The 25,369-nt window shown below is 44.4% G+C and overlaps 1 protein-coding gene across 3 annotated transcripts in view; it reads left to right on the forward strand.

Moving 5' to 3' along the window:
• The first annotated feature begins 20,229 nt into the window (after positions 1–20,229).
• Positions 20,230–25,369, forward strand: part of SOBP (sine oculis binding protein homolog) — a 122,709-nt gene continuing 117,569 nt past the window's right edge. Inside the window, exon 1 of one of the 3 annotated variants that reach the window (XM_054061596.1) lies at positions 20,230–20,539. In XM_054061596.1, the coding sequence (XP_053917571.1) occupies positions 20,444–20,539 (96 nt within the window). In that variant the 5' untranslated portion in view covers positions 20,230–20,443. Of the gene's footprint in view, positions 20,540–22,603; positions 22,858–25,369 lie in introns of those variants that run through there. The other 2 variants (XM_054061595.1, XM_054061597.1) reach the window with 2 other exon arrangements.

A 25,369-nucleotide genomic window follows, 5' to 3' on the forward strand; every position in this document is an offset into this window, starting at 1 on the left:
GGGGCCTCAGAGCTGGGGGGGAGGGGGAAGTCAGAGCGGGGGGAGGCTCAGAGCGGGGAGGGGAACCTCAGAGCGGGGGGGAAAGGGCTCAACAGCGAGGGACCTCGGCTGCGGAGGCGTTCAGAGTGGGGTCATGGGTGGAGGACGACACTCAGATGCGAGGGGCGCTCAGAGCGGGGCACTCAGCTCAGCGGCGCGGGGGGGGGGGGGGCGGGAGTCAGAGCAGGGCTCTCGGCTCAGCGGCGGGAGGGCGAGGGGGGGCTCAGCAGGCGGGCGGCGGGACCCCGCGGCGGCCGCGCTGCCTGTCCGCGTGCCGCCCGGCGCCGGCCGGAGCGGGCTCATTGAGCCCTGGGGGCAGCCATCTTGGCCGTCGCAAAGCGCGCCGGGCCGTAAAGCGAGGGTGGCGGGACGGTCGCTGCGTCCCCCCCCGCGAACGGTGGGAATGGCGGAGCGGTGGGATCGTGTGGATGGAAAAGAGCTTTGAGATTGATACCAGAAGCAGTTACTGTTACAAAAAGCGGAATATTTTGGTTTAAGCTAAAGCAGAGTTCAGTTTTCATCCGAGCAACTGTACTTTTTGAAAGTTAGGCAGGATGTTCCTCTCACAGCATATCTTTTTATAACATGTTTTCTTTTCAAATAGTGTTTTCCGAGACACTGTCACGCTCCTCGTTCTTTTGGAAATGCTGACGTCTTGTGTGCGGTGTGATCTGCTTCTGGGATCACCTGTTTGCAGCCTTTCCCCATCTCAAAGGCAAGGCCAGGCAGAGCTGGAGCCAGACACAAATTAGCAGAGATTTGACTGTTGTGAAGTTCATAATAGTGTGAAAATTAGTCCTTGGAAAGGAATAGAATATGCATAAGATTTCTGGGAAAATTTATACACATGCATGTAAGTGGGAAATCTATTCTGTCCCCAGCTCTTGTCTCGCTGCACGCTATGGTTGGAAATCATTCCCTCATGTTGCACAGGCCTGATAAAGGATGCTTGCTTTCTGAAACTCCAAATGAGTCTTCGGGAGTTTATTTGCCAGCATTTTCGGTATCAAGATCATTGAGTCCACCCATACCTGTCCACTACTAAACCATATTTCTGAGCAACTAGACTACCTACCTTTTAAACATCTCCAGGGATGGTGACTTTACCACCTCCCTGGGCAGCCTGTTCCAGTGTGGGCAGGGCAGCAGTGTCAGAGTTAAGGGGTCCTAATGCCTAAAGGTGATGTCTCCCCTTTCTCTTCTCCTGTAGTTCTTGGGATCACAGAATGATAGAATGACCTGAGTTGGAAGGGACCCACAAGGATCATCAAGCCCAACTCCTATCCCTGCACAGGACAACCCCAAAATACACATTGTGTGTCTGAGGATGTTGTCCAAATGATTCTTGAATATTGTTAGGCTTGGCTCCTCCTGCTTCCCTGGGGAGCCTGTCTCAGTGCTCCACCACCATCTGACTGAAGAACCTTTTCCTAATACCCAACCTAAACCTCCCCTGACACATCTGCCTGCCATTTCCTTGGGTCCTGTCATTGGTCACCAGAGAGAAGAGTCAGTGCCTGCTCCTCCTCCTTCCCTTTTGAGGAAACAGTAAACTGCTGTGTGGTCCCTCCTCAGTCTCCTCCAGGCTGAAGTGACAAAGTGACTTCAGCCACTCATCATATGACTTCCCCTCTAGACCCTCCATCAACTTTGTGGCTGTCCTCTGGACACTCCAGTAGCTTTACTCTTGCACTGCGTAAAGGGCTGCTGCTCATCCTCCCCAATCCACTTGTTGCCTCCCACAGCGGCGTGTGGGAACCAGCCTGGCTATGGCAGAGGGCTCTGCCTGGTGCATACACAGACCAACACAGAAGACAGTTCAAGTTTCTGCATAAACTGTTCAATGTGCAAACATTTGCTACACAGTTGTGATTCGTGTTTTCCTAATTGTTCTTTAATTTCAGCACAGGAAGGAGATCAACCTGCTGGACTTCATAAAAATTATGAAAGGCCTGGAACACCTCCTCTATGAACAGAGGCTGAAAGAGTTGGTGGTGTTCAGCTTGGAGACGAGAAGTCTCCAAGGAGACCTTATTGCAGCCTTTCAATACAAAGCATAAATTACTCTAGAAGTTACAAGAGGGAAGCTGCTAAAAAGAAACACCCTTACCTGTTTCCAGTGACAATGACAAGGTGTTTATTGTTCTTACGCCTGAGACAAAACTCAAAATGGACATGAAACTGTTAGTTACTGTCCTAAGGAAAGAGATTTGACTGTGGAGTCGACAATGGCTGACGATGCCTGTGGAATCTCATAAGGGGCCTCTCCCAAACAGGAGAGAGGAAAAATTAGAATTAATAGAAGCTGTAGAAACCAGGAAGATGACAGGAGAGTTAATGTTCTGCTGTCAAATCTTTACTTTCTGTGCTACCCATTTCTGAGAGAATAAAGGTTTGCTTTGAAGGAGCTGCCATTGAGTCAGTTTAGTTAGTTAGCTAGTGTCACAAGACAAACTGTTTTTCTAAACAGGGAGTTTCAGCTCATAAAAACAGTCTAAAAGTGAGAGAATGCAATGGAATATTTCTGTGTAGAAAGACTTAATGAAAATTGCCGGAGGGATGCACTGAAGAGGAGCTTCCAAGTCACCTCATCCTGTAATGGTGACGAATTCCTTGATTCATTTCCTGAGCCATATCCATTCTTGCACTTAATGTGGTAAGTGTTCTGTGAAAAATTAACATGATTATGTAATTAAAGTCTGCTTAAAACAGTGTGTACAAACTGAGGACAATTAGGGTTCTATAGGTGGTAAACCTACCATCTCCTAATATGTGAGACTATCTTTTCAAAATCAGTTCTTTGTGTTACAGTCTAAGAAACTGAACACCTCTGTCACTCTCATGTAGAATTCTCTTAAATTCAAATGATTTAGAATTAGGGCAAGACCCTTGATACCCACAATGCCACATGCATGCTACCACTAGAACTTCCTCAACGTTCACCAACAGTAGGTTGGTGTTCTCTAAATACAGGAATCACTAGAGAAAAAAAACATATATTTTGACAGTGAGTTTCATAGCTTTTTTTTTTTTTTTTCCAAATTGACCAGAGACTCTTTGAAAGGATTATAGTGTAATGCTCAAAGACCCTCTTCTTTCAGCCTTCATGCCTTTCCTTTCTCATAACAACATAATGTTCTTACTTCAGGAGTCCATTTTTAACTCCTGGTCCAAGTTTCTCCCAAACTGCTCACTTCTTTGCTTAATTCCTCCACACCATCCTTACCAGCTACTGGTTTTTTTATATTCTTGTCCCAGGCTCTTCATCTTTTTCTCATTAAGTTCCAACCATCCTCTTGTCTGCTCAGCCTGCATCCTAATCATGAACTCTTCACACATGTTTATGGGTGGGACTGTGGGGAGCAAGAGCAGAATCCTCTCTCAGTTCTTGCACTCTCCTCCACAAAGCCTTCTGGTCTAGGAAAAGCCAATGCTGGAAAGTCTTGCCCATCCCCAGTAAACCTAAAGCAGATGTTCAACTTTTCAGACAGAAGAACGTGTAAACTCTGTTCTGTATTTACATTTCTTAATGGAAACAGTCTGAGACATTGCACCAATCAAATCCTCAGCAAATCCTTTGCCAAATTTCAGTTGCAGCTCAACAATATTTTTTAACACAAGTAACATGTATTTTTTTGCCAACGTCATTTTGCAAACTGACCTAACTATTTTAAAAATAAGCTTCGGGCTGATACACCAATCACAGAAAAAAAATCATTACAAACTAGTTAATATTTCACAATTACAGGCATCTTCTTCTAGATTGTGCCTAACTTTTTAATGCATTAGAGCTTAGGATGCTCTAATGCATTAAAGGATGCTCTAAGGCTGTTTACAAAAATGAAAGCTAACAAACAGGGATATGTTTGTTCCTTTCAAAGCACCCAGGTAGCTCCCCTCCCATCTCCCTCCCCCTCCTACATGCATACGGAGAATTTATTTACTCCATGACATCCTCAGGAAGTAGACAGTTATGATCATTTCCATTTTGGAAGTCAGAAGGTTTAACAGAGAGGTTGTGTGATTTGTCCAATGCTTCATAAAACCCCTAAGGCAAACCGAGAAAAGAATCCACTTCTCTTGACCTCGTTGTCTGTGTCTTGTCTACAAGGCTGCCTGTCTTCCTAGCTGACAGACTACTGAGAAGGGTGATGGCCTTATTGATCCTTTAGTTAAGTCGCTGAAAAAACAGCATCATTTAGCATCAGTTGATTTCAGTAGGAGTCCTGTGCCTTGGACAGAATTTGGCACTAAAAGGTATTCATTTTTAAGCCTAAATATACCTACTGGGATACAAATATCAGAACATGATGTGATGCTGGTTAATAAATGCTAACATGCATAATTATTTTTATTTTATTTAATACATAGATAGAGCTGTGACATGTAGGGATCCTTTGTGTGAGTAGGTGTGTTTTACCCTTTTCACTGTGCACACAAAATGCTGTGATACAGTGGCTCATCAGTGCACCACACGGGTGAGAAGCCAAACCTTCCGGCAGCTCTCAGCAGTGCTGCGCAGGCAGTGGGATGTGCCCCTCCTGTGCTGCACACTCACAGAACATAGCTCCTTTCAAACTGGCTCACCAGTTAGCACTGCAAAGAAAACAAGATCAATTGAAATCCCTCCATTTCAGTAGTCTCAGTAGAAACAGGAGCAGACAAGTGTGCAGCTGATAATGCCCCTCCTTAAAAGAGTTACTATTTTTTCACCTCCCAACCCAATTTCAATTGTAAGACAGCCTCTTAGGTCATCTCCTCTGTCGGGCAGTCCTCCACTCAGGGGAATTTGGACAGAGACTCTCAAAACAGCAATGTTTTGGAGCCGAGTAATCTACGAAAGAAAGAGGAGCAAGATAAGCACCATTTTAGTTCTAGTCATACGCAATTGAAGCTGACAAAGCATCCATCATCCTGTAGAATATTAGCCTTTAAATATTCAGCTTTATCAGTTCGCCCATTCCTAATCCATCATTAACCACCCCATGAAGCCTCAGCTGATTAGCTCCACCTCTGCAGCTTGGCAACCCATTAACTATTTATTATTTGTATTTAATTGAACTCTAGTAGCAGTGGAAAACACCAACTAGACACATTTCAAAACTGGAACAAAGGAGATGGTCCCTTGCTGAAGGAGTACATGGTCTGGGCAAGAGTGAAATGCAGCAAAGAGGAAACGACAGCCATACTGAACAAAGGCTTACTCCCTGCTCCACAAACCTACAGGTTTTATATGTTTTTTTTTCCTACTGAGTTCCATCTCAGCACCTCTTAAAATCACAGAAGATGATGCAATTTGTGAGGGTACAGCAGAAAAAAATATGGGATTTTGTGTGTTAGTTGAAAAATAGATCAAAAAACTTTACCTAAATCATTCCACAATTACTAGGTTGTGATACAACCCAGAGATTAAAGTCATAGTGTAGTAAGGAACCGGCAAATATACACAATATACACATTTTATATGGATTTAAATAAATAAATGGAAGCACTTCTTGGTTAAAATGCCTATTTCTCAGGGACTAAATATATGTCATTTATGAAGTATTATTTATATTTCCCTGCTTGCTGTTCACATGTGTAATCAAAACATAGATACAATACTAAGCATTCTTTCTGCTAGCAATGCTGGATTTGAGGGGAGAAGATCTGTAACCTTTTTTCCACCCTGCCCTATTTTTTGGCTTAGAAGGGAAGCTATGCATTCTCCTCCAAGACTGGCTGCACATTTCCTCTTGAGTAAACTTCGCAGAAGTCACCAATGCCTTTGTTACCTCCACCTGGGTTTCTGTACCTTTCTATTTGAGTCTCCTTTGAAGCATACCTGAAAGATCCAGTTCCTGAGAAAGCCCTACCTGCTCCCCAAGCAGTGCTGCACAGCAAGAGCGCTCCGCACCAGAGACTCAGCACTGGCTTGCTGTTTACTGATTAACTTTAAAGCCCAAAGCACTTGAATAAACGGTTATCTCAAGGGCTTCTCTCACTCTGTGCCCACATGCTGTCTTGCTATCAGGTGGAGATTAATGTCTTCTCAGGAATCAGCTCTCAATATACGAAAGTCAACCTGAATGGTAAGGAAAATGGCTTTAAAATTGAGTTAGAAAATATAAGGTAAACAAAATCATCTGAATCTATCCTTGTAATTCTGTGTCTGAACAAAGTATTGTCTTTTAAATGGCACTGGCTTTAGGGAAATTAAAACAAGATAAAGATTTATCGATACCATACTATCCATGTATTTTCAGCTGGTCTAGGTAAACCCTTCTGTTCAATATAGGTGTTTTTCATTATGATTCCTTCTGCTTTTGAGTTTGTCCTGATGTAAATCCATTGGAGACAAAGAGTGATGACCCTCAGGGTACAAGGCACAATGCATATATTTTTACCTAGCACTTGACTCACTTGTATCTGTTTTCCTTTTAATCTCTGTAATTAAAACGCCTGCTTGCCACTTCAGGACATGCTTTAAAATGTTTACAATTTGAACATTATAACAGTCATTGTTACTGCAGCCGTACAAAGGGAAGAAAAATTGATCTATGCCAACACAGTTAAGGAAGCTATAGAAGGGAAACCATATGCTACTAATGCAAAATAGAATCTAAGAGTACGGGGTCAGATGCATCTAAGGCAGTACACCTTGTCTTTGATAAGAGCCAATAGAAAATGCTTAAGGGAAGAGAATGAGAAAATGAGCAATTATGGGGAAGTATGTCCTGTGGCATGTCCACCCAGCTTCCATCAGACCACGCTTTAGAGACATCTTGAGCCAGATGCTCTATCAAGTCTATCATGTTTAATAAGCCAAAATGGATCTATTTTGCAGAACTTTCATGTCTGGCTCTTCTAAGCTCTTATTCGAAGCTATTTAGAATTTTGCTCCTGTTAACATCCTGTGCACATGTGTTCCACAATTTAGTTATGCATTATGTGGGAGAAAAACACTTCACTATGTTTATTTTAAGCCTCCTAACTAATAGTTTTCATTCAGAGCTGCTGAGGCATGCCCAAGCTAGTCTATAAGAAGGCTTGAACAATATCTCCCTCCCTGTCTGTTTTATTAATTCCCCCATCTTCCTTTTTCTCTCTTTCGTTTCTTCCCTTTTTCTTTTATCCTAATATAATCTCTGGAGGGTGTTATAAGCTACACAGGCATCTGATTTTACAAATAGGTCCCTATTACGTACCAAAATTTGAATTACCAAAAGCATGGCAATCCTTCAGAGATACACTCTTCCACAACGATGTCACTCGCTTGTAAGTTTAGTCTTAAACTTTGGCACCTTGATTCCTTTCTGAGCTCCTGAGTGACAGTGACCTGGTTTTCAGAGGTGCTTAGCACCCACCACCTCCTGGGGGGAGCTGCAGGCACTCGGCGCACACAAGAGAACACTTCTATGCAAAGCATCTGCCTGGTTCTGGGCACTCAAGTATTAAATTGTTATTCTGGATTCAACTTCACAGTGTAGTGACATAGGAAATTGTCAGCCCGGACTGAAATTAAGAACATTAGGGCTGGCGGGAGCAACCCTTACTTATGGTGATTTAAGGTAAACAGTCCCCTTGAATTAAATATTACTAAATTTGAGTGTTCTCATCCTTTTCCAGATCAGTGGCAAGCACTACAAAGGACAATTATCTTACAGACTTCGAGTAGTGTAAGTGTAGAGGGCATTGCTGTATTCTGAGTCCTAACTGGACCTCTGGTTTTCAGCTTTATATCTGTTTCCGCAGTAAAACACACCAAAACTTGAACTTACATGTTCAGCAGCACAATCATCCAATCAATACAATTTCCATGCACCCTATCATTTTTCTCTGTTCCTGTTTCACTTTTGGAATTTGCTGAGACCTATCCTCTAGCCAAATCTCTCTCTTTTTTTCCCTTCAGTGTACTCCTTTTTGCATTTCTTTTTGCTTTCTCACCTCCTTTCTATGTGCCAGTCTTGTTCCAGTTCTTCTCCCCAACGGCATTCAGAACTCCTGCTACTTTCATACACTCTCACCATTTTAAGCTGCTTCCCCACATGCTCTCCTTTCACGGAACACCTTCCTTCCACTGATTTCCAAAGCACAGATGCTTGTTCGCTTTCCATGATGGCAACAACAGCTCTGAAAGAAACATATCATTTCCCCTCCTGCAATTCATGCACAAATGCCTGGCATGTGCTGCCTGGAGAAAGTCTTTCGACTTTGAATTTCCTTGCCTTTGTGGAATCTGTGAAAAAGTCTGATAAATTACAGCTTTGGCAGTTATTTCAAATAACTTTATTTGCAGCCAACTGAGGCAAAATCTGTCAATGGTGCCATCCCTGTTTTCTTTCAAAGGTCGTCAGTGTTTCATGAGAGAGCTCAAAGTCAAGCTGGTTCAAAGGGAGGCTCACATTTCATTTTTTTCCAGGAAGCTTAGATTATGTGTTCTAATGGTGACAGGGCTGTCCTATAAGACATAAGAGCTGGGTTCTAGTTGAGGCCACGAGTCTCTTCAAGTACATGTGTTTTGTCACTTTATCTCTCTCCTGATGATTTCTCATCTGCAAAATAGCTGTAATACTACCTGGTAGTTTTAATATTAGTTACAACAGACAACAAGACCCCAGCTAATTGTATGGGTGGCTAGGTTTGAAGTTGGCCTTGAACCTGGTTTTGGTGTTGGCAGTTCAGGTAAAACCAATAAACATCAGTCAACAGCTCCTCACACGAGGGCTTAAGAGGCACTGGCTGTGACACACAGTCTGCAAGAGACAATTCTTCATGGTGATCCAGGAGGTGAGAGGAAGCAGTAATACAGAGATCTGTCTCTATAAGCCAACTGAATTGCTGCCTGAGCTTGCAGGAGTGGTGGTGCACCTCAGTGCCTCTACAGACACTTAGAATAATCCACGGTATGGCAGGGAGTGACGTTTCAATGCATGCTAACAGAGTTATGCACAGACTTCCTGACCTTCGACTCCCAGAAGTTACCCAAAGCTTAAGTCTTGTGGTAAGCCTTTGCCAGGCCACCTCGGTGGGATGCAAATTGTGTGTGACCGTCTCCCATCAGCACCCTCTGGTGATCTGAAAGGGCATACAAAGGACATATCAATCCTTCTTTAACTTGTAGTGTTGTGAAAAGAAATTGATAACTACACATGACTCTGATGGAGAGGGATACATACATTGATCCCATTTTAAGACAAAAAATCCTACCTGTGTAGAGAAGGATTGTCAGGACTATCTTTGAGCAAAATCGATTTTTGATTATGGCAGTAAGAGACATAGATTATCATCATTAATGATACATTCATGATTTAATTAGAAAAAGAAATGCAGTTCAGGAAAACAAAATCTTCCCAAATAATAGTTACACTAATTATCTAAAAGATCATGAATTAAAGCATATTAAATAAATTGCAGGATAAATAGGCTGACAAGAATTTCATGAAGTTCAGCAAAGAACTATAAAGTCCTGCACATGGAAAGGAATATTTGGAATAATATAAGCAGAGGACTGGCTAGAAAGCAGCTTTGCAGAAAAGACCCCAGGGACCCTGACATCCAACAAGCTCATCATGAACTACCAGTGCAATCAAGGTGCATTAGGAACAGCGCTGCTTAGAGGTGGAGGGAGGTGATCTTTCCTCTCTGCTTAGCTGTGATGAGACATGTCTGGATTGCTGAGTCAAGATCTAGGATCCTTGATGTAAAAGAGGCATGGACACACTGGAACAAGAGCAGTGAAGGGCTGTAGATATGATGAAGGAACTGTAGCATCTCATGTATGAGGAGAGGCTGAGAGATTCGGGGTTGTTCAGCCAGGAGAACAGGATATAATCATTGTGTATAAATACCTGATGCAGAGGCAATAGAGATGTTGGAGAAAGGCTCTTCTCAATGAAAGGTCAAGAAGCATGTAGGGACAACCTGAAATACAGCAAATGTCATTTGAACATAAGAAAAAGCTTTTTTTCACTGTGAAGGTGATCAAACACTGGAACAGGTTGTCCAGAGACACTTTGGAGTCTCCTTCCTTGGAGGTATTCAAAATACAACTGGACACAGAGCCAACATGCTTTGCTTTGAACGGTGAGGTTGAACTTTATGATCTGGATGCAGGACTCAAAGGTCTACTAACCAAGTTTGCTGATGACACGAAACTGGGGGGAGCTGTTGACAGTCTTGAGGGCAAAGAGACCCTGCAGAAGGATCTAGACAATTTGGAGAAGTTTGACATGGACTTTGACAAGGAAAAGTGACGGGTTTTGCACCTGGAACATGGAACTGTGCATACACACAAACTGGGGAGCAAGAGGCTAGAGAGTAGCCCTGCAGAAAAAGGATCTGGGGATTCTGCTTGATGGCAAGTTGAACGTGAGCCAAGAAGTCCATCTGTGCCCTGAGGTGCATCAAGCACAGTGTTGCTAGCCAGTTGAGGGAGGTGTATGTCCCTCTCTGCTCCACACTGCCATGGCCTCACCTCAAGTATAGGGTGCAGTTTTGCACGCCATGGTATGGAAAGGTTATAAAGCTACTGGAGAATGTCCAAAGAAGGGCCACGATGTTGATGAAGGATTGAGAGGGTAAGTCATATGAGGGGTGGCTGAAGTCACTTGGCCTCTTCAGTCCGGCTGAAGTCACTTGGCCTCTTCAGTCCGGAGGAGAGGAGACTGAGGAGGGACCACACAGCAGTTTACTGCTTCCTCACAAGGGAAGGAGGAGGAGCAGGCACTAATCTCTCCTGTCTGGTGACCAATGACAGGACCCAAGGAAGTGGCAGGTAGATGTGTCAGGGGAGGTTTTGGTTGGATATTAGGAAAAGGTTCTTCAGTCAGAGGGTGGTGGAGCACTGGGACAGGCTCCCCAGGGAAGCAGGAATGGTGCCAAGCCTAACAATATTCAAGAATCATTTGGACAACATCCTCAGACACACAATGTGTATTTTGGGGTTGTCCTGTGCAGGGATAGGAGTTGGGCTTGATGGGTCTCTTCCAATTCAGGTTATTCTGTGATCTTCAGAGGTCCCTTCTAATGTCAGCTGTTCTTTCATTTGCTGAATAAAAAACATTTTCCTATGCTGAAAATGTGTGCTACATCCTAGACCTGAATATATTTGTGTTATGCATTCCCAAGATACGTTTGGGTTTTTTTTTGACAGACTTTTTGCCACAGTGATGTGAATGCATTGCCATTTTATATTAGGATGTATAAAATTCATGTAAATATAACTGAGGAGATCAAGCAACTGAATCACATGTCATGTAGGATTCTAGTGAGATGCTGGCAGGAAAGCAAGCATTGCAGTAGAAGAGTAATTGTTAAATAATGACTTGTCAAAGCCCAACTTTACCGAAGTCTAAATCATTTAGTGTATGTCACAGTAGATACCTTGACATGTTTCTTTGGGTCCAGGAAAGAAATGAATAACCCACTGTATCTTGTATGTGCAATGCAGGGGGTAATTTGGACAAAATGATGTAAGGTTTTTGAAAGAATGACAAGAAAATTAAGGATGAAGAAACTCCAGAATTACTTTTATGAATGAAAAGAACCTGCAATTGTTTTCCATCCCTTGACAGATGTTACTTAAACTGACATGCTATATCATGCAACAAAGCTCACAAGGGGAATACGGGATTATGAGAAAATGTATAAACCATGTCTTTATTGTAAAAAAATCTTTTATTCTTTACAGAAAGAAAAAGAGAGGAGGGATTCCTTTTAGGAAGAACTCGATGTAGATTACTGTAATAATATTTTCAGGACTGTATCAGCATGATTGATCTATTAAGAAAAGGAATGCTGTTAAAAAGAAGGGAGACCTTTCCACTGTTTCCCAATACCACACAACCTCTTCTCTTCTCCTCCTGTCATGTAGCATCTGGGAGACTTACCCATTTCTTAATGTGAAAACAAGAAGACTCTCTCCTGCCTTCTTCTGTGTGGAGAAGTAGAAGATGGAAAGGGGCGGAAATGACCGGTGAAGAAATGAGTCTACCTTGGCTGTAAATATTCTCAGTTAACTCTGGAGGGAGCTTTACAGCTGTGGGACAGCTGCAGGGAGTGCCAGTCTCCACCCTTCACCAGTTTTGCTTCTGGCTTACACAATTCCATGTTTTCAAGGTGTGTGAGAAACAGAGACATAGACAGTCAGAGGGTCTCCCAGGTACCTCTGACCTTCTCCAAAGTAGCCTTTGGAGGTCAGCATTTTGGGTGTTACCTGCAAAGCAATAAGAAGCCCACAGGAAAATAGGGCTTAGTATATGCTCTTACCAACTTGTATGACAGAGCAATTATACAACTGTTTTGAACCAAACAAAACTTCCATATTTTCACAAATTTCATTCTGAAGTACAGTCCTTAACTGTAATGAAGTCTAGAGGTTGCAAGCTCATAGTTTGTCACAGCCAAGTTCAAGTCAGGTACAATGTGTCTGAGTTTCTTGCTCATCCATAGGTCATTTGTTTTCCTCTACTTGATCTTTGGCATGATATTCAATATGAGAACGCCACAGCAGAGTCACTGAATAACTGTAGTGGATAGATAGGGTGTGGCAGTAGACAGATACTAAAGATTTTTCCCTGAAGTCAATACTGGTATCCGGGGCATATTTTACTAATTTGGTTTTTAATGCATTGCTGATACCTTTTTAAAGGTTTGATATTGATTGATTTTTAATGGTGTGGGTGTTCTCTGATGCTGAAGAAGAAAGACTTCTCCTTGCTTACTTTTGGTGTAGGGAACATGAGAAATGAAAGAAGAAACAAAAAAGCATTTTAACAGAAGACTAAGAAGTCTTTAACGAAGAACCAGAGAAACAAGTTAACATTTCTTTCTGTTTATCAAATTATGTGAAGTTTCAAGCAAGAACAGCAATCTAAATAAAGTTTCTCTCTGTTTGCCAGACCTTTAAAAAGCATTAGTAGTATTAAGGCTCTATCCTGCCATTAATCTGTACAGATTTGACACTGATACCTGAAAGCAGCACCAAAAAAGATAAATATTCATCAATATGAAAATACCTCCAAGCATTTCCAAACCTTTGTATTTGGAAACCTGCCACTACTCCCATTTCAACTGCCATGTTGCATCTGCTTTGGAGAGGCTACCTCTTGACATTTTGCAGAACAGCCTCTAATCATAGAAGGAAACTCTGGATTGAGATTAGTAGCCACAGCAGAAAGGAATTTACAGACACTACTGTGTGTGAGTAATGCTATGGGCGTTCATCCAAGCTCCAGAATGAGTGGAATGTACCCCTTCTCAAAGATATGGGTGACATATCACTGAAGTGGAAGTGGGCATTGCATGGAAGTGAAGCAAGGGAGAAATTCATATGCATGTTTGCAGTGTATATGAAAATGGCTGGCTGTGCTTAAAAAAAGAAAAACAATATCGGGAGCCAATATTTTAATTATTCAGTGTGTTTATTTGCTTCTGATGGCATAAAATATAAACTTAGTGTGTTGTACTAGAAGTCAAAGGAACATTTCCACTTCAAGCCAAATGAAAAAAAAATCAACATAATGGTACTTTTCTATGCACACATATAATGAATTTCTTTGTTTAATAAAACACTTCAGCAAACCAAATACCTGAATTCAAATAACTGTTTATTACGGCTTCCCCTTGGCTACAGGTGAAACAAAAATAGGTTAGCTATGCAGTCATATGTCTTCCACGGTGACTGGCATTACGAAGTGACTGGATGGAGAGCTGGGAACACCTTGGCGAGGAGGGAAAAATGAGGTACATTATCAGTGACATTACGAGAAACCAGTTAACAGCCACATCTTTATTTTGGCTCACAACGCCCGTGGCTGTTCTTTGGAAAAACACCTCGAGAGCCCCCCTTTTTACTCTCAGCTTTCTCCCTGGCCGCGTGGGTGTACACGTGTGTTTATACGTGCATAAACGCACGCAGACTGTGCTTACACACGTTTTGGTATCGCAGGTTCCATCATGCGTTTCCCGGCGTGTTGAAGGGGAGAGAAACAGCAGGGGGAGCTCTCGCCGCGGCATCCCGGGCGCGCCGGGCAGGGATGCTCCCGGCGTCATAGAATCGTAGAACCACCAGGTTGGAAAAGACCCCTTGGATCATCGAGTTCAACCATTTCTATCTGCCACTAAACCATGTCCCTGAGCACCTTGTCCGTCTGCCCGTCTTTTAAATCCCTGCAGGGATGGAGACTCAACCCCCTCCCTGGGCAGCCTCTGCCAGAGCCCGATGACCCTTTCTGTGAAAAAATTTTTCCTGATATCCAGTCTGAACCTCCCCTGGCACAGGTAGAGGCCATTCCCCCTTGTCCTGTCCCTTGTCACTTGGGACAAGAGGCCATCACCCTCCTCTCCACAACCTCCTTTCAGGTAGTTGTAGAGAGCAATAAGGTCTCCCCTCAGCCTCCTCTTCTCCAGGCTAAACAACCCCAGCTCTCTCAGCCAGTCCTTGCAAGACTTGTTCTCCAGCCCCCTCACCAGCTTCATTGCTCTTCTCTGGACACGCTCCAGAGCCTCAACATCCTTCTTGTAGAGAGGGGCCCAGAAATGAACACAGGATTCGAGGTGCTGAGTACTGGGGCAGAATAACCTCCCTGGACCTGCTGGCCACGCTGTTTCTGATCCAAGCCAAGTTGCCATTGGCCTTCTTGGCCACCTGGGCACACTGCGGGCTCATGTTCAGTAAGATGTCGATCAACACCCCCAGTTCCTTCTCCTCTGTGCAGCTCTCCAGCCAGACTTCCCCTAGTCTGTAGCACTGCATAGGGTTGTTGTGCCCCAAGTGCAGGACCCGGCATTTGGCCTTGTTAAACCTCATGCCGTTGGCCTCGGCCCAGCGGTCCAGCCTGTTCAGATCCCTCTGCAGAGCCTCCCTGCCCTCCAGCAGATCAACACTTCCTCCCAGCTTAGTGTCATCTGCAAACTTGTTAAGGGTCGACTCAATGCCTTCATCCAGGTCGTGGATAAAGTCATTGAACAGGGCTGGACCCAGTACTGAGCCCTGGGGAACCCCACTTGTGACCGGCCTCCATCTGGAGTTAACTCCATTTACCATGATTCTTTGGGCCTGGCCATTCAACCAGTGTTCCACCCAGGAGAGTGTGCGCCTGCCCAGGCCAGAGGCAATTTCCTAAGCAGAATGGAGAATGCTAACAGAATGCATTGCCAGGGCTCATCTCCTTCCTCCCACAGGCAGCTTGGCTGCTGCAGGAGTTACCCTGCTTGTCCCGATTCTGGCTGTGAGAACTGTCACATCATTTCCCGTATGCCCACAGCGTTTTGCCCGTTGCCCTTTTCCCATGTGCCCATTGCCTTTTAAAATCTTTCGCTTTGAAGCCGTTGTGCTGCTTCCATCTTTACCTGCTGGAAAAATCAGGTCGACTTGTTTATCTTGTCCTCTCCAGCAGGCAAGAATGAAGAAATAGCTCGATAATAATATTAAAGAAAGTTATACATTAATAAAGATGAAATTAAAGAAGTTCATTATAGCAAAGCATTGCTTTTTTTTTTTTTTTACTCTTTAAAAAGCAACTCCAGCAAGTGGATAGGTGCTCTATTAAAACATGTAAACACTAATAAATAGGAATATGAATATTAGAATATAAATTAAACCTGGAGCAGTTTTTAGGCAAGTCATTTGCACCTGTTGCTTTCTGAACAATATTTGATTTTCAGAGGTCCAAATTACCGCACTCGCAAAAATCCAAGTGCAAATGCAGAGCTGGAAATGCAAAGCTCAAACGATAATACAGAGCTTGGCAAAGTGCCTGGGGTGTAAAATATGTGCTTGGGCAAGGGAAGGAAAACATTGGTTCTTGCCACAACTCAGATACAGCAGGCACCCGAACCTCAGTCTTGCAGCTAACTTAGTGACTACCAAAAGGCAGCTACTTGGCTTTTTTCTTCCCAACTCTGAAAGTAACCAAACAGTGAAGCAAAATAACTCCAACCAACCCCAAACCCTTCAACAGGCAAGACAATGAGAAACTTACTCTGTTGCATTGTGGTTAGTGCATGCACTCATCATGGGAAGCCTGACAGGCGGTTCCTACTCCCTTTTGAGATGAGTTACAATAAGGAGTATGAAGATTTTTCCCCCCTTCACATAAAAAAAAAACGTATTTTTGCTTTGAATGAGAATGGAAACATATTTTGAAAACCCTGCAGCTTTATTTTTTTAAGAGCATGAGATTCTTACTTTCCAGTGCACACTATATAATAGATTGATTTAAAATCACCTTGGAAATTTCTCAAGGATTTCAGTGTTGTTACACTCAGGAGCAAAATCTTCACTGATTTCCACAGGATCAAGATTTCATCTTTGGATGAAAATTGCTTACTGATATCATGTACTCCAGTATCTCCATCTGGCAGAATAAATGTGAGCAGTCCTATTGATCCAATCAGGCACTCCTGTTGGCCCCACAGGTGAATAGGGAGCCGTTTGCAGAATCCATATAGAGTACTGTTGAACCAGGTTTCTTTACCAAAAGTACAGGTTTTCACATAAGAAATACGTTCTGTCACAGTTCAGTAAACGTATTTAATGTTAGGGTCTCTGTAATGTAAATACCAGATTTATTTTCTCATAACTTTTTGGAGACATCCAGATCAATGCCATTGTATGACTGACAAATTCGTGGCTTCTATAGATTCTAATATTCTGCCTCTCCTTATGAGTTCATAAGCTACCAGTAAAACCTGAACACATTCTTTTTTTGCTAGTCATTCATTTCCCAGTAACAAGTGGAATAATTAGACGGCTTCCAAAACTTACTTCAGTATCTACGATGTGTGTCAGATAACATCTGAGTGCTCTAAATGCATGAACTTCTGTGTTGACAGTTGATGGTCTTCCATATGTTGTCACTAGAAGAACAACTTCCCAAGAATATGTAGTATAATAATATGCAATATGTAAAGGTAATAACAGCTCTAGAAAAATAGGAATCATGACAGTTGCAGAAATAATCTGCTGTCAGATGAAGAGATATTATCAGAACACAGAGAGGTAGAACTTTTGTATCCATCCAAAGGCTGTAATAGATACTCAGAAAACCAGGATACTCTAGGATCATGGCTTTCATCTGATGGTTGATGGAGTACTGGGGGACCGTAGGCTGCTTTTAAGGAGCTTACTATAAGTAGGTGAGAAAACTGAGGTGAGCCTACTGTCAGCAGACATAAGTTCACATCTCCATACAAATACATTTGGAGTGTGCAACTTAAAAAAACCCTAACTGAAAGCTACCAATTTTGTTGATCAAGAGGTGAGGATCAGTGTTCAGAACTGGTAGTGAGAGCAGTGGGAAATGCTTCAATTTACAACTAAAACTTCAGCCGATAGTCAGGAAAACTGGAATCACAGATTTGATCCTGAAGACATTCTTTTTCATCTTCTCACCGTAACCTGCTGAAAACAATTTCATAGAATGTCCTGAGGTGGAAGAGACCCACAAGTATAATGATTCCAACTCCTGCCCCTGTATAGGAGAACCCCAACATTCACACCATGAGCCTGAGGGCGTTGATTTGCATCATTTGGGCTTGCAGGTATACTCCCTGAAGTCCTTTCCAATATTAAAGGAAATACTGCTTAAGTTGGGAGTTTGGGATTAATCTTTGTGAGGTTATCTACTCAATCTGTTAAATTTGTGCAGCAAAACAGTGCTTTATTATAATATACATAGTAAGAGTTGAGAAAGAGTCTTCAGATGTTTCATGGAGCAAGAATCATTTGAGGCAATACTGTCTTTAGCAGAAGAGAGTATTTATGGCTTTATTTTGCAACTGCTATCAGCTGTACACGGAAACGAGTGATATGTCCCTAATACAAGAATGAATTTTGCTTTTTTTTCATTAGAATGGCTTCATGTATCAATCAGCAAGGTGGTAGCCATTCAAAGCAGAATAGCTGTCTGATGCTGGCTTGCTTTTTACAGCTAAAGGTTTCAAAAAGCTCTGAGGCTAAAGGAGACTGTGTAGCTTTCCCCTTGCTTTGCCTGTCTTAACCCTAATGTGTGAGAGAATACACCGAGATTCTGGAAATACCTCCTGTACTTGATGAGAGCTCAACGGTACCGATTTATTTGTAGTAGAATACACTGAACAAAACATGGAGATGAGGTTGCTGCTGGTGGTGGTGGGAAACAGGAGGAGGGAAACTTCCTTATTAAGCACCTTCCTTTGGAGGTTTCCTGTGGCGTCACAAGTTAGTTACCCCAAGTTCCAGAACTCACCGTATCTTAAAATATTACACGAAAGAAAACGAACAAATCTCAGTTTCTTTTCATGCTTGCTGCTGAAGAGTCTGAGGACAGACCTTGCATTCCAGGGCTGTGCAGAATGGATGAAGCCCACAGCATGACTGCCTCTGTGGCTGACTCTTGCAGCTCCTTGCTGCTGGCAGAGCCTTCTCAAGAGTCTCCTTGAGGTCCTGTTGTTCTGTGAAAATGAACGATCAAATGTGTTTTTCTCCAACATCTGCCTGATTCTTTCAGGCAGTGAGGGGAGTGGCAGCACCTTCATTTCACAACGGGCTCTAGGATTTTACAGAGTGAGATCTGGTTGCTATCTCACCTTCTAATGTTCCTTGCTCTAACAGCTAAGACTATGCAAAATCACAGGTTGTTCCTATTTTCAGTGTCACTGAGGAAAATGTGCTCCGTGTCTCTAATGGCTCTGCCATCTGAAGGAGGCAAGCCAGGCTCATTTTAGTCATGAAACGAGAGAAGGATTTGCGCTCAACTTTTCATACTGAAAAATGTCAGTGATTTAAAGCTTCAGAAACAGAGAATGTAAATTAGACATTGTTGCACGCAAACCGAACTTATCTTTGACAGGCTAAACAGAGATTTTTATGGGGAGCCAGTCATACCCACATGGAACTCAGTTTATCTTTCAACCGCGGGTTGTTTTCTTTTTCTTTTTTTTTTTTTTTTTTTAAAGGCCTTTTTTTAAGGTGTACCACAGTCATAACGAATGAGAAGCCCGGTACGATTACAATTTTGACTAATGGAACAAGGGACACCCCCGTACCGTGCTGTATTGAGCAATTAGGGACTGCCAGGAAGCGGGAAAGCACAACCCAGGAATAATCAATGTATCCCCCACGGTGTGTGCTGTAATCCAGCACCTCCTTGCTGAAGCGCGTCCCGTCCCACCAAACCATTCATCCTCACCTCCCATAAAGAGAAAAACAGGAGTCACCAAACGCCAAAGCGGCGGGCACGGGACGAGGCGGGTGCTGGGGGCGAGAATAAGGGGGGCACGGCGGCTGCACCCCGACAACCCCATTCCCCAATGCCGGTGGCGGCGGACACAGTCGCCCCCCTCCCCCCCCAATTCCTCAGTCCCAGCGGGAGCAGGGACACACGCCTCCCCCATTCCCCAATCCCAGCGGCGGGGGACATACTCCTCCTCAACTCCTATTCCCCAATCCCGGCGGGGGACATCCCCCCGTCACATTCCCCAGTCCCAGCGGCGGGGTACGCAATCCCCCCCCCCCCCCCATTTCCCATTCCCAGCGGCAGCGGGGGACACAATTCCCCCTCCCACTGCCCAATCCCAGCACCGGCGAGGGACACACTTCTTCCCCTCCCCTCCATTCCCCAATCCCAGCGGTGGCGGGGGGGCAAACATTTCCCCCTCCATTCCCTAATCCCGGCGGGGGATACAATTCTCCCTCCAATTTCCCAATCCCAGCAGTGGGGGACACAACCCCCCCGATTCCCCATTCCCGGCGGGGGCGCGGGGACCGGCCCATTCCCCAGTCCCAGCGGTGGGGACACTCTCCTCCACCCCTCATTCCCCAATCCCGGCGGGGGAGACAAGCCCCCCTCATTCCCCAATCCCAGCAGCGGCGGGGGACACAATTCCCCCCCCCCCCATTCCCTAATCCCAACAGCGGGACACACACTCCCCCTCCATTCCCCACTCCCCATTCTCCAACCCCAGCGGCGGCAGGCGACACGCATTCCCCCCTCCATTCCCCAATCCCGGCGGGGACACCCCCCAATATCCCCCGCAGGGACACCCCGTCTCCCTCCCCCCTCCCCGGCCTCGCACCGCCCCCTCCCCTCGCCCCGCCCGCCCCCCGCCCCCCCCCCTCCCCGCTCCATCTCCCATGGCGGAGCCGCGGCGGCCGATTCGGTGCCGGCCCAAGCCCCGCCCGGCGCGGTGCCGGCCCGTCCCCCGCTTCCCCCCCGGCAGCGGCGCCGCAGCAGGCGCGGGGCCGGCTCGCTCCCCGCCCGCCCCGCTCCCGTGCAGGCGGGCGGCGAGGCAGGGGATGGCTGATTCGCCGGGGCAGCCGCGACCCCCGCCGCCGCCGCGCTCCCCCCGGGCGCTCCGCCGCTGAGAGCCGCCGCCCCCCGCCCGGCCCCCCCACCGCACCAGCAGCCATTTCATCTCCACCACCAAGTAGGCGCAAAAAATGGCAGAAATGGAGAAAGAAGGGAGACCTCCCGAAAATAAAAGGAGCAGGAAGCCCGCTCACCCGGTGAAGCGGGAGATCAACGAGGAGATGAAGGTGGGTGCCCGCGGTGGGGAGGGAGCGGGGTCCCCCCCCGCCTCCCCGCCTGGAAATGGAATAAGAAAGGATCTCTTGTCATTTTTTTTTTTTTTTGTAGGATGCACTGAATGTGTCTCAACTCCGCCTCCTGGGCTGAAAACAGAGACGAATTCACAGGCTACAAATCCTGTTCATTGAACAGCTTTGATTTATTTTTTATCTTTATATATATATATATATATATATACCCCCTTCTCTCCCTCGCTGGGCTTTCGAGCTCCCCGGGTGCCGGTGATGAGCTGTTTGGGGTTTCATTTTTTTCCCCTTTCTATACCCGTCAGGTATCTGGGAATCCCTAAAGTTAGGAAAGAAAGGGACCTCTTTTAAGCGCTGCATTTCTCTCCTTTTTCCCCCAAGCCAGCCGCAGCTGTGTGATTAAATTGTCAAAGTGCACCGTTACGCTCCGAGCCGCGCATCGTTGTGGCACCGGAGCCCCCTTGTCTGTCCCTCTCTCTCCTCTCCCTCTCTCCCAGCTCCTCGCAGTTGTCAGCGGTGCCTGCCCGGCCGAGGGCTGCTTTCCAGGGAAGAGCATTTGTCGTGCCCAGAGCTGTCCTGCCTGATAGGAAGCGGTGCCAGCCCAGCTGTGCTCCGGAGGCGGCACTGGAGGCGCCCGCTCCAGATGTTGCGATGGCAGCGATCGCACCACAACCTTATTTCAGGACTTCTTTTATGTTAGGTCGCTGCTCCAGGCTTGACCGGCCCCATTTTATTTTTGTTTTTCACGTATGTTCCGTGTCTGTCTTACGTTTCTAATTCCCCGAAGTTGGGAACGAGGCATTACGAGACTTCAGCTGAACTTGTTGTTGCTGCTGTTGTTTAATACGCGGATAAAGTGACTAAAATGGCATAGTCTGGTTCTGAGAGAAAACTGCTGACGTTTAATTTGAATATGTCATTTATTAAAAGGCTGATTGTAAGTGGAGGGCTGCCTGGAAAATGTCACACGTTCCCATAGTATGTATACTATATAGGCGGGCATGTAAATATGCATGATGCCTGGTGAAAATACCTTTGCTTTGTGTAGCATTGATTTCCCCATGTAAAATTAAATGGGAATGCACAATCCCCTCCTCTCTTCCCTGTTTTGCACACCACTAATTTCGGTTAGGTGCCCTTTCCTGCATAAGGCAGGCGTTCCTGCTCCTGCTGCCTGCAAAGTGAGCACGGTGCTGCGTGCACATTAGCTGGAAATGTGGACAGGAGTAGTATTGGGGGAATGAACACAATAACGTGTTGGTGCATCTCTTGGGGAAACAAACTGTACTAGTTCCAAGTCCCGAGGAATGGTATTATTCTTTGCGAGATATATGACACATCCTATTTTTGGAGAGGGCTTGGTGCAGGCATTGAAGAGTGAGAGTTTCTGCTCATTGTAACCCCACATAGTTTTGAGGGCTGCAAAGGTCTATCGTACCGAGCATTGGCCCCTGAGAGCATTGCCTAATGCCATCTATATGGATTGCAGCTTTTAAGTTTCATAGGTTCTAGAATTACAAATTAGCTAATTTTAATCAAAACATGAGAAATGTTATCCTGGCTGGATATAAAGGCTGACTGTGCTGGATCCTCTGGGTTTGTTTTGTTTACTTTGGCTGCAGGCGCACTCAGCGGTTTGGGAGATAGTTGTTCTTCTACAGTATAACAGATGTTTGTTTGAAAGGGTGAGGAAGAAACAAAAACAACATTGTGTGAAGGAGGAAAATTACACAATTTTAAACTAATGCTTTGGTATTAAGCTCTGGTGTTAACCTGCATGTAGAGGGTTTCTCTTTCTTAATTACGGGTAGCTGCTTAAGGTTAGAAACGTCGATTTTGGCTGACTTGAAAATTAAAGGCACATAGAAACGGCATTTTGAACCGATGTGATTTCTGGTCAAGAGTGAGAGAGCTAATGGCAGACCCTTTCACAAGACATAGGCCACCATTCAATGTAAACTATGCTATATGGGCTATACATTTTTAGTAGGATAGTTGGCTGCTATCATCCAAGAAGGAGGGGTGGGGGGGCAGGAATTGAGGGGCAGTTTGAATTTTTGTCTGGTTGAGAAAGCTAAAATTCCATGGTGTTCATTTGCTCATTTTCTTTACTGTTCTTCATAAACCTGGGGAATGCAATAATGCAACAAATTGGTTACACTGTGCGAAATGTTTGCAACGAAATGACAGAGGGAGCACAATGTGCCCTTGTGTAGGTTCATATCTGTAATGTTCAAACAGGCTGACTGTTTTCCTTCATCTGAACTGCTTTCATCTGGACCAGTGTAAAATAAGCTCTGGTAAGTAATCACGGCAGAGCAGAAAGAAAGGAATGTATACAGCAATAGACAGCCTAAGCTGTAAAAACTGTAACCCGAGTATCAGCAGCAGATCAGATATCAAGGCTTTAAGGTAGGGGAAATGAAAGAGATGAAGGGGAGGAAAAGACGAGAGAGGGAATGGAAAAGTCAGCTTGGAAAGTGAAGGAGAAGAAGGAGGGCCCCCTCGGGGAAATTTGGCTCAGGGATTAGGGAATTTTATCATGGTGTACAGTGACCTACTCAGGTTTCAGCCCACGTTGGATCAAATTGCCTCCCTTTGCTAGCAGAAAGAAAAAGGACTGGTGTATATGTGATTTTTTTTTTTTCCCCCTTCGGGTAATAAAAAGGCCATTGGTACAAGTGTCTATTTTAAGTACAGCAAATGCAGGGCACTATGAATGAGCAATAAAATTACCTCATCACAGAGACTTCCTTCAAGATTTGCTGTGTGATACAGCCAGATATTTACTCGAGGAGGATCACAACACCTAACTGCTTGGTTTGGTGTATTCCAGCAGTAGTTTCACAGCTTGAATTTAAAGGGACTGAATGGATATTCAGGTTGCTTGCTCTTCCCTTATGCCAGATATGAAGTTACATTTTTGTTATCGCTAACTTAATGTACATCGTGGTTATAACAAGTTTTAATTTGATACAATGTTGTGTGCAAAAAGTACATGGTTCTGCACAGTTTTCCGATATTACATTTCAATGAAAAATATATTCAGGAGGAACTGTTTTGTTTTGCTGTGACCTTCACAGTTTCTCTTTCTTTTCCCTAATTATTGTTTTCTTTTGACCCCCTTTCTCCTTCAGATGATACTTTCCGTTTTTATTTCCAGAGGTGGCACTGTATCCCTCATTCAGTGCAGTGCCACTCGCTGGTGAATAACAGAACCCCTAACAGATCCAAAGCTGTTGTGGTCAGGGAACCCAATAGTATTTTAAGATTAAAATATTTTTGACAGTTTAACTGATGAAAGCACTTGTCAAGGCGCAGTGATGGTTTCCCCATCCATCCCTCCTCTTCCCCATCCATCCCTCCTGGTTTGCTGTCCTGCTGCCAGGCAGCAGTGCTGCTCAGGAGGAGCAGCTGGGTGCTCTGCAACATTGTGAAGTTAATCCAGTACTGGGTTGCCTGGGAAGTTCTCCTGAACAAGAAGGAAAATGTATCTGCATGTGCCTGTCAGTTGAAAGATGAGCAATTATTACTTTATGCAGTACTTTTGCAGGGCAGCTTCATATGCCCGAGGAGTTTACTATCTATAAATATTCTCAATAACTAATCTGTATCTAAAATTGGGCTTTGTTCCCGATGCCTAGAGCTTAAGACATCCCCATCTGTTATAGTTCAATAGTAAACTCATCAGAAGATCTTTCAGTTTAGTGTTTTAATATTCCCCATTTGGTATTGAGAACTAGTACTGTCAGGAGGAAGAAAGCAGTGAAGTAGGCGTACTAGCGCTGTGCCTGGAGTGAGCCAGGTTGCTTGGAGCACTCAGAAAATTCCAAGGAAACTCCTCCCTTCTTTCCTGAAAAGCAAAAATGTCTTTGGGAAAGAGTAAAAGCAGACAGAGTTTATCAATCGTACTGTTTCAGGAGATCAAATGCTGTGTGTGTGTGGAGTCTGTAGTCTGCATGGAAGGAGTTCTGTGGGATGGCTGCAAAAGGGAGTTGTGTTGTCTGCGCAGGGAGCCTCACCTGCCTGTGCATCATAGTAATAGTGCTTATTCAAATTAGGTGGGTATTACAGAACCAAATGCATGTGTGGAAGGACAAAGGAAATAAAAGCATCAAGAAATTTTGCTTTCTGATAGCATAAAGCTCTGACCATTAAGTTCAATATGGCAACAACATAAATAAGCAAAGAAAGTGAGGGCAGTTAAAAAAAAATTCAAATTCGTGTTGTGGCTATAGAAACATTTTTATTTCCTTGATGCAATGAAGGCGAAAAGTGTATTTGTGGGGCTCTGCACTGGGTGGGTTATGCAGGCAAGGAAATGGAATGGAGCCATGGTGTTTCCTCCCAGATCTGAAATAAACATTCGTCAGTAAAACCTAGAAGAAAATGAGTCTGACAGACTCATTCTCCCCTGTGTTTCCCGCCTCCGTGTTTGCCATTTGGTGAAGCCAGGCTTTGCTCCCTGTGAATAAGATTCGTAGAGAAGGAAGGGCAAGAGATCTAAGATGGAAAGAGAAGTGTGACTTAGCTTTGGGATGTATTAATTAGTGAAGATTTGGGAAAATGGTGCATTGCAATGTAAAAAATCAAGCTATAGGTGTGTTGTTACGATGAAATGAATCTTAAAGCGGGAATAAACGTGATTACATTTTTACTGCCTAGCATATAAGTTAGTCTTACAAAGGAAAGAAACCACAGTCTGGCGAGTCAACACATTCTTCTTCAGCTTTCCCGTGAATGGAGAGCAAATTCAAGTTAAAATACTTAAGAGTATAATAGTTAGTTATCCTGACTCTTCTAGGCGGGAGG

The sequence above is a fragment of the Cuculus canorus genome, chromosome 3 (assembly GCF_017976375.1).
Source record: "Cuculus canorus isolate bCucCan1 chromosome 3, bCucCan1.pri, whole genome shotgun sequence".
Lineage (NCBI taxonomy): Eukaryota > Metazoa > Chordata > Aves > Cuculiformes > Cuculidae > Cuculus > Cuculus canorus.